We start from the raw sequence: 15688 nt of genomic DNA, 5'->3' as shown, positions 1-15688 counted from the left end.
CAGTGACACATACAGTACAGACAGGCACAGGTATTATTACTTACTGTGTACAAATTGTGCTATACAAATAAATTTGCATTGCTTGCACTGTCTTACTAAAGTGTTTCCTTTTACTATACTTTGCAGCTAGCTAATTTTTTTTTTATAATATCGTACATTATTGTATATTTTATGCTTCAAATTGTTATCATGACAGGCCCATCTTCAAGTTGATTCAGGAGTAGGAAAATGTATCTATAAAAAAAAAATTTTAAACTGAAATTGAAATCACATCATCAGAGTTACTTACAGGTAGAGGTTTGGAGACTCCGATCTGGACTTTGCCATGTTTAGCTCCCTTTAAGGCCTGGACAGCATCTTCTAAACTGGCATTTTCCAGATTAGTGGCATTCACATACATGAGGCGGTCTCCTGGCAACAACCTGCCATCCTGCTCCGCGACGCCATCAGGGACAAGGGAGCGGATTACAATCACAGTCTTGGTGGGATCCATGGGGTCCTGTAAAATAATGTGATAATATTTACACAGATTAAACTTTTAAATTACAAAATTTACATTTATCATCTACATTTTGTTATCATAATTTATTGGATTATCTAGGATTAAAAATGTCAGAAAGTTTTGTGTGTTTTGTGTTTTCTTTTACTAGTTTTGGAAGATACACATCAATGATTTATTGAAGCTTGTGAACATTTCTTTTAAATCGTCTTTGCTGGTAAACTAAAAAAATAAGGCCTGGATGTATATTATAGATACATTCATCTGTCTAAAGTATTCTACAGAAAATAACTGCAAAGTAATTTAAAGCACCAGTAATAGCATGCCATTTTAAATAAATGTACTCCATAAAAAGAAGATATTTAGTTTTCATTAAGGTATGCTTGCTTCAAAAATACAGCATCGCTCAAATGTTTTCAATTTCTATGCCCACAAAAAGATTCAAATCCCTTCACATATTTTATAGTTGTGTTCACCTGCCTGGGGGACTGCAGATGGAAAGTAGCTATATCTGGTTCAAATCATCTTTTCTTTTCTCACATGAATGAATTTGTACACGGTCCCTGAACTATTAAACTAAAATAATACATTTGACCATACTCACCTGGTAGTCCAAAATGCTGAATCCCAGTCCTCCCTCTCCCTTCTCCAGCTCAATATTCTGCACCTCAAGTTCCCACATGGCCAGTGCAGATCCAATCGCTTCCTCTGCCACATTATCTTGTGTCACTTCCACTGCATTCACTTCTGCTTCCTCAGCTCCCAATACATTATTCAGGTCGATTTGTTTCTGGGAAAAAAAGGTGTCCGAAATCTCACTATCAAGCTTACTTTTACTTTTACACAGCCAAATTTGCTGGACTGAAGTTGTCTTTTGGCTCAGCTTTCTGGCTGCAGATAAAAGAGATAGCAGTGCTTTGGTATAGTATCAGAGAAATGGCTGGAGAGATGAAACCAATATCCAAAGGGCTTTTGATGTCTCATATCTAGCACAAATATTGTTGGCTGCAGCTTCTGGTCTAAGCCTTGACATACATCATCCATATACTATACATTAAAACTAATATATTTGATAGGTTAAAAAAAAAAATCTGTGTTCCAAGGTATAATTTAACATGTAAAAATAAATAAATTAATAATAATAATAATAATAATAATAATAATAATAATAATAATAATAATAATAATAATAATAATAATAATAATAATAATAATGTGAAAAATAAAAAAATAAAATACAAATATATCATTAAAATTAAAATTGAGCTTTTCTGGGTTATCAGTACCTGGAATTTAGTGATCAAATCCTCGGGCTCTGGTATGATAGACTCCATGTCTGTCTGGAGATCTGGAGCAGGTCTGCAGCATGTCATGTACACACACAGTGGCAGTTCCTTCAGGATCCTCACCACTTCTTTGTGTGATTCACCAATTAGAGAAATCCCATTGACCTATCACAATGTATTAAATAGATGGATACTTTATTATCCTGAAGGCAATTCATATTAAATTAATTAGACAACATGAATCACTAAAAGTAGAGCTACACAATATATCACTATCAAATCAAAATGAGGCAGGACAATTATCAGATCACAAATCCTGCTTTTAAAAAAAAAAAAAAAAATAGATAGGGTCCTTTGTAAAGAACAAAATATTCTGGCTTCCAATATATTATCATATTCCAATCTTCTCTCAAATGTAAATGCTTCTGGGGTTGCTTCCAATGTGCACTCTGAACAGAATCCTTTTTACATACTATATAGCAAATCTATTCACAGTCACAATACTTGTCAGAAAAATTGCAATCAGAATCTTTTTTCTTTTTCATAATTATGGAGCTGTAGGCCTGATTATAATGGCGTTGCCTCTGTACCTCGAGCAGCTCATCTCCACTGTACAGCTTGCCACAGCGGCCCACGGGTCCCTCAGGCAGCACAGAGCGGATGTAATGGTGCCCACTGTTCACCTCCAGACTAATGCCCAAACCACTGCTCTCACTGAACTTCTCCACCTGCGCCACCTGCCACACACAAGCACAGTAAACCTTCATTTAGGTCAAAATATAGTTGCTAGATCAGATAAAAAGTGCCATATGTAACTTTTATGGTGGAGGGTCTGCTACCTGCTTGAGACTATAGAGATGCTAATGATCCCGTTGCCTGAAATGTTCTACAGTAACGTGTTGAACTCATCTTGTGTTTTTATTGCTCAAAAAATACCTTGAAAATCATTCTCACTCTGAGCGGGGTCGCCAAGTTACAGATCCGATCTGTAACTTTGCCTGGTGGTGTCACCTGCTGTCTCCATGGAGTCAAAAAAGATAATACCATTCTATGGAAGATTTCATACGGAAGAAAAACATGACTGAATAGGTGGCAGACCATCTTACCAGAAAAGTTACATAGCGTGACTTTAATATAGAAAATCCTTAAGGCAAATAACAAGTATCAAACATGCAATTATCTGTGAGGTGTAACTGTATACTATAGATCACGGGGACTGGTACTGGGCCGCAAAAGCATGAACCCCCACTCCCATACATCGCATAGACCATACCCCCCTTCCCGTATGCCACACAGACAGTCCCTCCTCCCGTAAGGGCATGACCCGTTCCTCCTCCTGTATGCCGTGCAGACCGTCCCTCCTCCTGCACGCCAGGTGGACAACCCGACCGTCCCTCCTGCCACATGCTGGGTGGACCGCCCGACCATCCCACCTCCCGCACGTCGGGTGGACCGCCCGACCATCCCACCTCCCGTATGCCGGGTGGACCGTCCGACCATCCAACCTCCCGCACGCCGGGTGGACCGCCCAACCGTCCCACCTCCTTTATGCCACGTGGACCGTCCGACCGTCCCTCCTCCCGTACATTGCACAGGCCACGCCTCTAAACCAGAACTAAACCAGGTCTAAACCAGGTCTAAACCAGGGCTAAATGCCCTCTGGTCCGCCAAATATTGTCAGATATAAAACCGGTCCGTGGCGCAAAAAAGGTTGGGGACCACTGCTTTAACAGTATACAAATACATAAATTCTGCATTGGCTGACAAACTTACAACAACTTCATTATTTGGTCCCAAAATCTCCAGCCACTTCTTCACAAGTTCTTCTTCTTCAAATGGTGCAAGTTTCATTCCTTCAAGACAAACAAAAAATAACATTATTAATAAGCATTCACAATGATTCACTCATCATAAAAATACATACATTTACAATACTATCTGACATGTTTTTGTAGACGGCAATTCAAGCATCACTGGCTCTACATAGCCTCTGTATCCCTGTGGTCTTGACCCCAGTAGCTCTTATCAGCCCAATGCATGCCCACTATCTGTACTTGTGTATTTAAGGAGGGCTCCCGGGCTCCTACCATGATTGTCTTGTGTTAGGTGATCCGCCTGTCTGCTGATATCAGATCCTTCAGTCTTTGTATGGGACTGCCTTTCATCAGAGGCCACTGTAAACATACACAAAGAAAGCTAAGACAGACAGGAGCGCGCATCGGAGCAGGCAGCTGACAACTGCACTACCAGTACAAAGCAAGGGGAAAAAAGACACCTTCACAGCAGCGCTACGCATGACTGATAAAGACACAAATGGTGTTTCTTCCATTCAAGGAGCCTGTATTTTTCTAGAGATTGACCAATATGGATAGAAAACAGCGCAACCCATGGCTGATAAGCTCTGCTGATATTGTGGAGATGATATTTTAGACAAATTTTGATTATTTTCCCCAAATTATGTCATTTAACTTTACTACAATCTCAGCCTTCATCTCTTTTTTTAACCACAATCCTATAAGATATCTCTTTGGATTTCATTAAAGCATTGCATGTATTTTTTGGGCAGCAGATCAACCAAAACAAAATACCGGCCATTGCTGGAGATTTAAAGCCAATAGCCAAAGTCCAAGTCCAAGTAAAAGTCCAAATATCAGCCAAACAATATATAATATGTCTATCTAAAATGTTTTAAATGTAAATTGCATGAACAGTTAAATATGTTATAGACCTCTGAGATTATTTCACAACATCTGATCTGTTCAGAACCCAAACCTTATCAATTAGAACAAAAACTAAACCAAATAATACATGAACTAATCCATGGAAATTAACAATGATCCTACTGCTATAATACTAGACATTTTTGCAAAACATTGTCCAAAGTCTGGTTAAGAACAGTAATGTTAATGGCAGACATATTCTGGGCAGTAATAATAATCAGCCAGATTTTATATTGCACTTTTTTGCAGTGGATCTTTCACTGTAAGAGCCATCTAAGAAAATATTTGGCTTTCCATGTACCACGGGTCTAAACCAAGTATAATACAGTATTATTCCATGTGTGGATTAAGCCTGAATTATAGAGACAATAGGACTACACCACTGCCACACAATTCTAACCAAAAACTGAACCTTTGAAGATTAATATTTTGGTAAAATCTACTCTAAATTTACTCCAAATTAAGCAAATTTGAGACACAATTTCCACAGTTTGAATTACACTACAGCAGACCTTTATTCATTCACTCTCCATACTTGCTCTATCTGTAGCCACACTGACAAAAGATGTGGCTGCCTTTCTGCGCCGATCACTTCACTAATCACCACCAATCCCTTACTTAATACCGAATTTACTCAGACAAGGCATGTGAAGTGAATTACCCATGGGCACAACAATAGTATGAGGTGACTAAAGAGAGGGCATGCTTTTATTAATGGCTGCTCTACCACTCTTCTTCCTCTTTAAAACTCCTGCAAGACCTCGGTGTCATCTTTTGACAGGCTCGTCGTCAGATCGGCTCTGCCCTGCACTCACAGTCTAGTGCTAATGTTGCTTTACTCTGCGTTGTCACATCTAATTATAATTTAGCTCAATCAATCAGTACTGACACTAAATAACTTAGGAGCGGTGGTTTCTTGCCGCGCTAATAGCCTGCAGCTCTTGTCAGTACATCAGTGCCAGAATCTCCCAACCTGCTACTCCCATATAAATATTGGAAAGCAAAGCAAAATGCATTTCTGTCCTATTTATATTTTGATATTTTCATGTAGGGATGGGCAATTCATAAAATTTTGATCAAACCGAGATCCAATCATTTAAATTTCTTGGGTGTTTAAATTGGTCTACAGCCAATAATCTGGGAGTAAAAGTATGTGGTCTGGAGCAGAGTTCAGACATTGGTGGAATTGGACTATTTTTGTGTTAAATGGTGCTGAATAAATGTCTCTGGTTTATGTGCTTGAAATCAATATTGGAAGGCATTTTTGTTGTATAGCTCAGCCCTAGTTCAATGTCATTTTTCAAAAAACAATTCTGAAATCTTACACCACATCACTGATCACTTTTCAACCTTGGTGGTTTTCAGATATGTTGTTATATTACAGATTTTCTCTATTGATTACCCTGTATTTTCTGTTGAAATATGTAAAAGGCAACTTCACAAATGTTGAATCTGAAAACTTGTGTTAGAGACTACACCCGAAGAACTGGCTTTTAACAATTTTCATGTTAGCTGCACTGCCCTATCTGTATTATTAAAGGGCCCATGTTACACTATTTTCTGATCTATGTTATAATGTTGTTTCATCACAAGGTGGAACAGAGCATTTTGAGGTTTGGAGATGTAGAATTGCTGATAATAAAGGGTTACTCAAACATGTATAAATGAAACTAAATACAATTCTGGGTATATTTCTGAGAAGATAACAACATTATAACATGGCTTAAAGCTCACACTAGACAATTCTGAGTAACAGGACCTTTAATTATTATTGGCCTATAGGGTGTTATGATGTAATCTGATGCTTACCTTGAACATGGTCTTCTTCCATATCCCTCTCCAGCTCAAGCTCCCTCATGGCAGTGGGGGGGCCGGTTGCGGGTGTGGGCGGCAGTGACAGGAGGCAGGATGGCGACACTGGGAGTCATCACGGGGGGTATCTCCTCAGGTCTAAAGCCCCTTCGGATGAGCTGAAGGTGCACCGTCTGCCCTGTGTGTCTCAGCACTTCCACTGCCTGCTGATTGGTGTATCCCTGAATGTTTACACCGTCTACCTGCAGGGGGCAACGCAACATGATCTCAGGGATTAAGACAAGAGGCATGGCAAATTCTGGATATGAGGCAGTGAGCGAATTTAAAGATGAACTACGTAATTTTGCAGCTTGTCTTCATTGAAATTAAGGCAGCACAATCTTGGGAAAAAATCAAATTAGACTTTTATAAAGCATTGTAAGTACTGTATTGTATTAAAGGTGCACTGTGTAAATTTTCTGGTGGAGGGTCCAACTCCTGTTTCTCTCCATGGAGATATTATTGATTTGCCTTGATTATTCAAATAAACTTGGTAATCACAATGAAGACAGGTTAATGGTCAGATCTATGGAGAAGCAAGCATGCACATGCTTAAAATTCATGTTTTTAAGGTATTTTTTTGAGATATAAAACACATCTTCATGGTGACAAGCAACATACAGCATCTTTACGTATTGTGATTAAATGTGTAAATTCAGTTCACAGTGCAGATTTAAAACCTATTTAAGAGCTATAATACTGGAGAGAAGACTGAAATATGAACATCTAAACTACTTGAAGAACCACACATACTTTACAACAACATTTAAGCTTCTGGGAAAACCATTTTTTATCCTAAATAGACAGGATAATTTATTATTTGTCGTGGATATTCCATTTCCCAAAAAGATGCAATCTCTGTGATTTGGTAATTGTGCTATTTCAAATTGATTAATTATACTGTAATGTCTCTTTCAGTATGTTCTAAAACCGCTGTACTGTGGAGGAGTTTCAGACATTATTTGACAATATTATAACAAATTATTAGTCTATTTTTAAGTTTGGCATTTTATATCTGGAAATAATTTTATTCAGCTGAGGCTAAATATTTGTAATTAAAAAATGCAGTTAGTTTATTTATTTAATGAGACAGGGACAATGCACAATACAGATTAACCTTAACAGGAGAGATGCATTGTACCAGGTTGTAGCACCAGTGCTAATTTCCACCTGTAGTCCCTGTGCAGGTTAATTGATTGATTGGATTTAACTGACCTTAGCTATGAACTGTTCTTCCTGGACCTATGTTGCATGTTTTGGGTAGCATCTGATCAGGAGAAACTACATCAGGACATCCCTAATTGAAATGCAACCATCCAAACTTCAAGAGGAACACCTTTAACCTTTGAAATAATGTATCATGTGTGGTTTGCCTGTTGTGCTTCAGTGCTGTTTCGTTCTGAGTACATTTGTGTAAAAATGTGTAAAAAATAGAGTTTGCTTCTTTTCAAATATGAAAGCCAGTGCAAACCGTTCACTTCAAGGACCCTACCTTTATTCTAATGCTATATCCAGATCTCACACACTGATTCAGCTCATGACAAATCCCTGTGTATCTCTGTATGCCCATGAGCCTCAAAAACACAATGTACTAAAGCTATCCTGCACATTCGGTACACAATGTCATGCTCACAGCGTGTGCAGATTTCATGTATGTGACGCAGGATGTGTAAAGGACAGTACACTGATCTTAACAGTAAACATGTCTTAGCGGTTTATTGATGCTAAAACACTGCTGACCAATGGGCTTTGGACATCAAAGACAGTGAGGTCAAAACTCCCATGGAACCTGTGCACAATGTGGAGGCTCTAGTTGATGAACTAGTCAATCCTCCAGAGCACTCAGTACTAAAGCCCCAGCAGCCAATCACTTCAGAGCCCCTGACATTGCTGACCAACACTGGGAACCCTGATATTGAGTTGTCTGAGCCTAAACTTCAACTTAGAAACAAAAAAGAAGTGAAGGCTATAGATCTTGAGCTGTCCAGAATGTGGACTCTGCCAGAACATGCCAATCCTTCAGTGACAGAGTTAGAGCCTCAGCCCCATGTGCTCGAGGCTAAAGTTGAGACTAATATCGAGTTGTCAAAACCCTAACTCACAAACTCTGAACTGCAAATGGTCCAACTTGAAGACCTAGTATCTACAGCTGGTAACGAATCCTTCACCCCAAAAGCTGATGTCATTAAGGTCCAAAAAGATCTGAAGGTGGAGTTTCTACCAGAAGAAGAGGAGGATGAGTTCTTAACAGGCATGTGCTCTATTTCTAAAAAGAGACAGAGGATCTACAGGCACTAGAGCTCCTGCCTCCATCTTTCATAGCAACACATTTATGTCTAAAAAAATGCATTTAAAAAATTTACATTTCAGACTTATTATATTTTTCAAATGTCATATAATGGAAACTGTAACACACTGATCTGTATATGTCTGAATGTATTTAAAGTTATGCACAGAACACTTATTTTATAAATTCTTATAACTTTAGGAACAATTATCTTTTAAAATAGAAGAAATAGTACATTGAATATGGCTGCAGTGAATGTCATGAGTCATAACAAACTACAGTATGGTCCAGCCCTAATGGAGATGTTATTGTTTTGCTTTCATTGTTTCAAAGTATGGTAATAAAATTAATAAAGCATTTTAAGGTGTTTTATTGCCCAAAGATCATTTTAACACATTTATTCTGTGAGCAGGATCACCTCTCCACAAATCTGAGTAACTCTCAAACTTCTATCTTCATAAGTTTATTGCCATACTGTAAAACATTCCGGTCAAAACAATAGTATCCATAGACAAGCAGGTAATGCACCCCCAAACACAAAAGTTACATAGTGCATCCTTAAACTGAATTATTGAATGAAACAAAAATAATAATTAAAGTCATTAGAATTTTCATTATCGTCTGCTTTCATATTAATAACCCAGAACAAAACAAAATGGTGTATCTCACGTTTCAGTGATGCGGGAAATAGCCCACAGTTTAACATTGTCTAACTGTTGGATGAAATAAAAGTCTAATTGCTTAGTATGTTAATTGTCGACACATTAACACCCACAGAGTCCATTTTAAATTATTCCAAGTTATCTTTTTTTTTCTCCATTGAATGAATAATGTGATGATTACTTGGATAATATAAAACATCCACTGCTCATTTTTCCACAAAGAGCATAATTGAGGTACTTACTGCTATAATCTGGTCTCCCACGTGAATTCGTCCATCTTGATCTACTGCGCTGTCTTTGGTTATGCTCTTGACAAATATACCAGATGGCTCTATGAAGTCAATATATTTCAGAAATTATTGGGAGTTATGCATTTGGCAAAAGAAAAAAGACATTGCATGGCTATGACAACATTTGATTTTGCCTTTAGCCTATGCAAACAAATTCTGTTTATTCAGTTCCAGATCTGTCACAACCATATATCGAAAAATTCACTGAAGAATTACCTGCATTTTTATCACCAACATAGCCAGCGATAGTTATGCCAAGTCCTTGGGCATTTTTTGTGAGGCTAACATCAAACGCATCTGTCTCTTCTTCCTCATAACCCTGAGGCAGGAAATGAATGTCAGTTACATTACAGAAATGTTGTAATTTTTTCAAATAAAAAATTATGAAACACAATGTTTTACCTAGCCATAAAGTAACTGATGTAAGATGTAAGATAACAAAGAAAGTTTTTATACATCAAACTTTCCTGTTAAATCTTCAAACTTTTTTCTATGCTCTAATGAATTATGTATGTTTAATATATTTTGTGATTTGTAGTATTTCATAGCATTTTTATCAAATCATTATTACTGCATGGCTGTAATCAAGATGAAAACTTGTATCAAAACTAGATACTCATTTCAGCAGGTATTATAATCTGGATAAAATTAGAACATTCCTGAAAAGATCTTGATCATTATCTCCACTATGAGAGAATTATAATATCAAAGGCTCTAATATTACTTTGTGTTTGACATTATATTAAAACAATAGTGTTTCTTCATTACCATTGTGTACTCAAAATCAGAAAAGAGATTAAGTCTTTTCTTTAGTATTGACATTGACTCTAAAATGTTTGCATTAAAACATTACTAAATGGTAGAACATATCTAATTAAAGTTTAGTTATTACAATGTTGAAAAATGATTTCCTGTACCTGCTGCTCGTTGACCGTGGGCAGCACTACGGGCATGACTGCAGAGGGACTCTCCTCCGCTGGACCCCGGGTGACCACCAGTTTCACCCTGTTCCCACACTGCCTCAGGACCTGAGCCACCTGCTCACTGCCCATGCCAAACAGGTCTGTGTCTCCAATACGCAGAATGTGATCCCCACTGCGGAGACGGCCATCCTATAGAGCAGGAAAAGGTGAGTGTTTCAATGTTTCAACACACAAACACTTTATTGAACCAGCAAAATTGTTTCATATACAGTATATATGATTTATTTGGTGTGATAAACTATTACTTGCATTGATAATAACCTGTAAAAATATTTATTGTAAGCTGTTGTTGATATTCATTAATAATATTGGCTGGTCCATTGACTATTGCTGGATCTGCTCTTTTAGGCTATGTTTATATGATGACGGTCTAAACAGAAGACGCGAAAATGGCGTTGCATTTTCACTTTTTATTCCGCGTTTAGACGAGCGTTTTCGGGAGGAAATCTGTGTGCATACAGTGAAGCAAAAGTGTGCCGAATTTGATTGGGTATGCATGCCAGGCGGCTAGGTGGTGAAGCCAGGTGGTGATGTATGTGACGTAAACGTGTTCACGATGTGAGCAGATCTGACCAGAGTTTTGCGTCTTGGGCAGTGTACACAGAAACTCTACGGCAGAACATATTCAACTTTTCCAACTTTTCTCTATACTCTAAATGTGTATTACGTGATTAAGAATGGATATTAATCTATAGGAGGACCTTACCTGATCAGCTATGCCTCCAGGAAGGATAGTTTTAACAATAACCCCTGTGGTCTTCCCTCCGACGATCCCAAAGCCCAGACCGGTTCCATCATTGACCAGTTCGATGGTCTCTACATGCTGCAGCTGGGACCCAACAGAGATAAAGAGGCTAATTAGTTGTGTCATAAAATGCTTTTGAAAAGAACCAGACCAGAGCTCTGCAGTGTCAGCGGATCTTCTCGGACATACTGTACATCGTTTTATTAAAGTCAGCTATTTAAGTGGCTATAATGCTTCAAGCTATAATCTATACACATTCATAAAACAAGGTGACAGGAAGAGCAACTTAGTGCACTGTTGGCACTTTTTTGTTCTAGTTAGTTTTTCTAGCAGTTTGATCTGGTGTGAGGCAAAAGTCTTGTTAAACATTTTACACTGGCTATCTTAAAGATGTACCTGTTTATCCATGTAATAAAGTTACATTTGTCTTGCCCCAATACAAATACATACTGTAAAATCAGCTCTTAGGGCCAAGACCACCGTGGCTCATGTGCAGACTAGTTTGTATAAGTATTGCAGTAACAGCAAAACTCCACTCTGAGTACTGAAAGTTGAGAAACAGCTTAGAAACTCATTGTGGTGGTGAATAATAGCGATGCGAGGAATGTGTTACAAAAGTGAGGGATAAGTTTGGACCACTGCAAACTGTTTAAAATGAACTAATGTTTTTCATGTTTTTAAGACAGCAGAAAAAAGTACAGCGCCCATTGGTTTTGGTTTCTACAATATAGCAACATTTCTGCAAATAGTCTCTAAACATTCATTTATATTTGCATTATCAGTCTTTTCTTATCTCACAGTAAATGCTGTTATTATTAGGTTATTTTACCGCGCTTGACTTAGCTGACAGCGTGCTGGCAGAGGATGGTGTGCGGGACACCACAGGACTGGTCAGTCTGGGAATGGGTCCTCTGGCCACAGTGAGCTGCACCCGCTCTGACGCGCTCTGCAGGATCCCTATGGCTTGCTGGTGGGTCACAGATTGGTCCAGCGGCTGACCATTTATGGCTAAAATCTGGTCGGCTTCTCTGAGTTTCCCATCACTGCATGAAACAACGATGAACAAGAAAAAATGAAATGTCTGAAGGCAAGAGCTAAAATAAGATACGGGTTTCAGCAGCTTGCTTCCTTCACTCCTTCATTTCTTAAACCAGACATTATGTAAAATCCACTTTACAGAATGAGCTTTTAACAATGTTCTAATGGTGTTCCATCGCCATGAGCTCAAGTTGTATTTTGATTGATACATTCATGTTTGAGTAATCCTGCTACATCCATTTGAAGCCCAAGTGTTCAGAAAATGTGCTTTGTCACCTACCCCCTATCTCAGCCAGCTTGTCTGTATTTACTTACTGAAAAAGTCCAGACTCCAGGTCATCTAACTCAGGGTACCTGTTTCTGTTAATATATGTGTTGTATATGTTATAGTTGGGTATTTCACATTTTCTAAATTAAAATAATATCTGCATAAGGGAAAATATACTTTCTAAACTTTGATTCTAATTTAATTTAGACGCTGGACCTCCCCTTGCTTATAGCAACAGGAATTAATATTCAGAAAGCAAACAAATTAAGTAATTTTCCTTGGTGAATGCAATGCTAATAGATGCCATGCATTGATTGTAAACACAATTTGACCGTAGAATGAGTCGGGTGATGGTTTACAGCCATAAAAACTGAATAGGAAAAGTCCAGAGTTCTATCTGTGACACCAAAAGGTATGTTTTTGATCAGGGGCCAACAGTATAACACAGTTAAAATTTCAAAAATGTAAATGCAAGATATCTGTTCTTTTTAATAATTTAATATTAAATACTCCCCAAAAATCATGTCTTCTCTAATTACTAGCTTTCTATCAGAGTAGAGATGGCTTCGTATGGCCCTCTCTCTGAATTTTACAGTGAGAATGATTGAAGTAGTCAAGGAATGAAATGAGACGGGGCTGTACTTTTGATCCGTACCAGTGGGCAACACTTCCTGGTTGGATTTCCTGAATGAAGATCCCAAGTTCTCCTCTGTTCTCACTCTTCAGGCCGACCACGCTAAAACCAAGGCCTCCTGACACTGGCTTCTGCAGCTCCACGTGCAAAATGTAGCGTCCCTGCATCACACACACATACTTTATTACTCTTTGGTCTTTTACAGTATCACATCAAAGCTACTGGAATGTCTTTGAAGAAGTCCATTTGAAGTGTCTTGAAGAAAAAACATGCCATAAGCAGTTTTTGTATTATTCTTACTTATGAAAGGCTCAAAGTTTTCTGGCCCATAGAAATGTTATTACTTTGCCCGGAATGTTCCACGGTATTGCATTAAACAGATATACTCCAAGTAGGGATGTAACAATAACCGAAATATCCTGATATCATATCGTCAAAAGTCTCACAATAATATCTTGGGCAGTCACAGTATATCGAATTACAAGTTCCTTTGCTTAAATGCATGGTTTTGTCATAGCAAAAAACTTATAGACATAGGGAACTACATATCCCATGATTCATTTCAGCGCAGACAATATGAAGTGATATGTTTTTTTACTTGAGTTCTTAGGATTATGACGGAAATAATTCACACCAAAATCTTGTCAAGGTATTTTAAAAGCAAGTGTGTCCAAAAGTGTCCTATCTACAATCGTACCAAGAGGTTTGGATATTGTTACATCCCTCATTTCAAGGTATTTCTAGCGATAGAAACACCTGGAATTTAATACATGTAAGTCAAGATTTAATGCCATTCTGAGGAACATTCCAGCGCACATTACTTAACATCTGAAAAGTTAACAGAAAAACTACTTTCTAGTTCTACCTGTGCCATGGAGTGCATGATGTGTTCAAATTCTTCTGCTGCTCGGCCATTGATGTTAGAGGAGAGATCCGGGATGGAGAGGTGTCCCCCATTGGGTTTGACTGCCGCAACGTGATCACCAAAATCACCAACTCGGGTAGACGGGGCATTCTCCTGTGGAATTGAAAACAAACCAAGTATTGATATGTGAGGTATGAGACAAATTATCTTTGAAAAGTCACAAATTGTACATTGCCTGGCTTGCTTTTTTACATCCTCTACTTTTTTTAAATCCTATTGCTGTTGTACTTCCAGCACAGTGAAATTTCATCAATACGCAAAGCAACTACTATTCCCACTTCAATTAGTAAGAAGTACCAGCTAATTCAGTCTATAGTCTGGGAGCGACCACTGGGGTGCGAGCTAGTGTGTTATCCAACCATGATTAGCTGGATCGATAGCAGCCTAATCCTTCAGAGATAATGGCTCTTAGCTGATGTTCCAACTACCTACAATAACAGGACTGCAAATACAATATTTCTACCACAGTGGAGGGAAAGCATCACTGGCCATCTGGATTCTCTAATTTACTCTGGGTTTAATTAGCGCGCTGACTTTAGTTATGTGGCAGATGAATTGCACGGATTGGAAGGGAACTATACATAAAGCATTTTTCTGACTGCATTAGCTGGAGGGTGCGATGTTTACGCTTGTCCGAATTGGATTTAAAAGGACAAGGATAATGCGTGGCGTTGCTTTTTCATAAACGCTCAATTTGGCGTATGGCAGTGCTATAACTGTCCTTGTGAACTTGTATTAGAAAGTTGACAGCATAAGTTGGACATCTTTGAAAATGTCTGTCTATGCGTCGCTGTGCCCAAAAAATACATTCAAATAAGCACTGACACACAACACCTCATTTGACAGGCCACATTAGCGCTGCACGTCGTACACAAAAACCCTATGGATCGGGCTAAGTTAGCGTAGCATGCTGCTAAGTTGCCGTCCCCATGCATGAGCTTTGTTAGCCAGGGCCGGGCTAAGAGGATTAAAGTTCCAGTTTGGTTCTTGCACATTTAAGAAATTGTTTCTGCCCCACTTCACACAGTCGGAGCGGCCTCTTTCTCGTTGGAGAATAGGCCCGGTTGCCATAGTAACCCGTGCTAGACAAGGCCTAACTAGCGGAGCCACACGGACATGGAGTGTTTGTGTCTGGCTCTTGTCTCACAGTCACAATACACGCCCCTCTCCAAACTGATGGAGCTTAAAGAAGAGGGCATCTGCGTCTTTGGGGGCTCTACAGAAGTGTGTCTTGTTTTTTCTCCATGTATCTGATTTTTTAAATACATTTTTATTAGTTTATTTATTTCATTCATAAAGTAAAAAAGACATCAACAGTGTCACAACATCAAACCTATAAGAAATGAATGAAAGAAGAGTACTCTTATGTTACCTGCCCCAGGGATGTAACAATAACTGAAATATCATAATTTTGTGTCATCAAAACATCGTGGACCATCACAATACCAGTATCGAATTACAAATCTCTTTGCTTAAATTAAGAGTTATGATGCAGCAATA

General features: G+C 38.5%; 1 protein-coding gene across 1 annotated transcript in view; it reads right to left on the bottom strand.

Annotated features, from left to right (window-relative positions):
* Window positions 1-15688, bottom strand: part of LOC110159319 (multiple PDZ domain protein) — a 67450-nt gene that overhangs the window by 42045 nt on the left and 9717 nt on the right. Inside the window, 15 exon segments of the mRNA XM_055156638.1 lie at window positions 290-499; window positions 1104-1289; window positions 1786-1950; window positions 2376-2522; window positions 3559-3638; window positions 3873-3959; window positions 6315-6378; window positions 6380-6559; window positions 9548-9636; window positions 9812-9914; window positions 10513-10707; window positions 11285-11407; window positions 12153-12366; window positions 13285-13424; window positions 14129-14281. Of these exon segments, the coding sequence (XP_055012613.1) occupies window positions 290-499; window positions 1104-1289; window positions 1786-1950; window positions 2376-2522; window positions 3559-3638; window positions 3873-3959; window positions 6315-6378; window positions 6380-6559; window positions 9548-9636; window positions 9812-9914; window positions 10513-10707; window positions 11285-11407; window positions 12153-12366; window positions 13285-13424; window positions 14129-14281 (2136 nt within the window).

The sequence above is a fragment of the Boleophthalmus pectinirostris genome, unplaced genomic scaffold (assembly GCF_026225935.1).
Source record: "Boleophthalmus pectinirostris isolate CB_2022bp ecotype Guang Dong unplaced genomic scaffold, ASM2622593v1 HiC_scaffold_20, whole genome shotgun sequence".
Taxonomy (NCBI): Eukaryota; Metazoa; Chordata; class Actinopteri; order Gobiiformes; family Gobiidae; genus Boleophthalmus; species Boleophthalmus pectinirostris.
The sequence above is the reverse complement of the archived record's forward strand: the minus strand, read 5'-3'. Positions and strand labels throughout refer to the sequence as shown.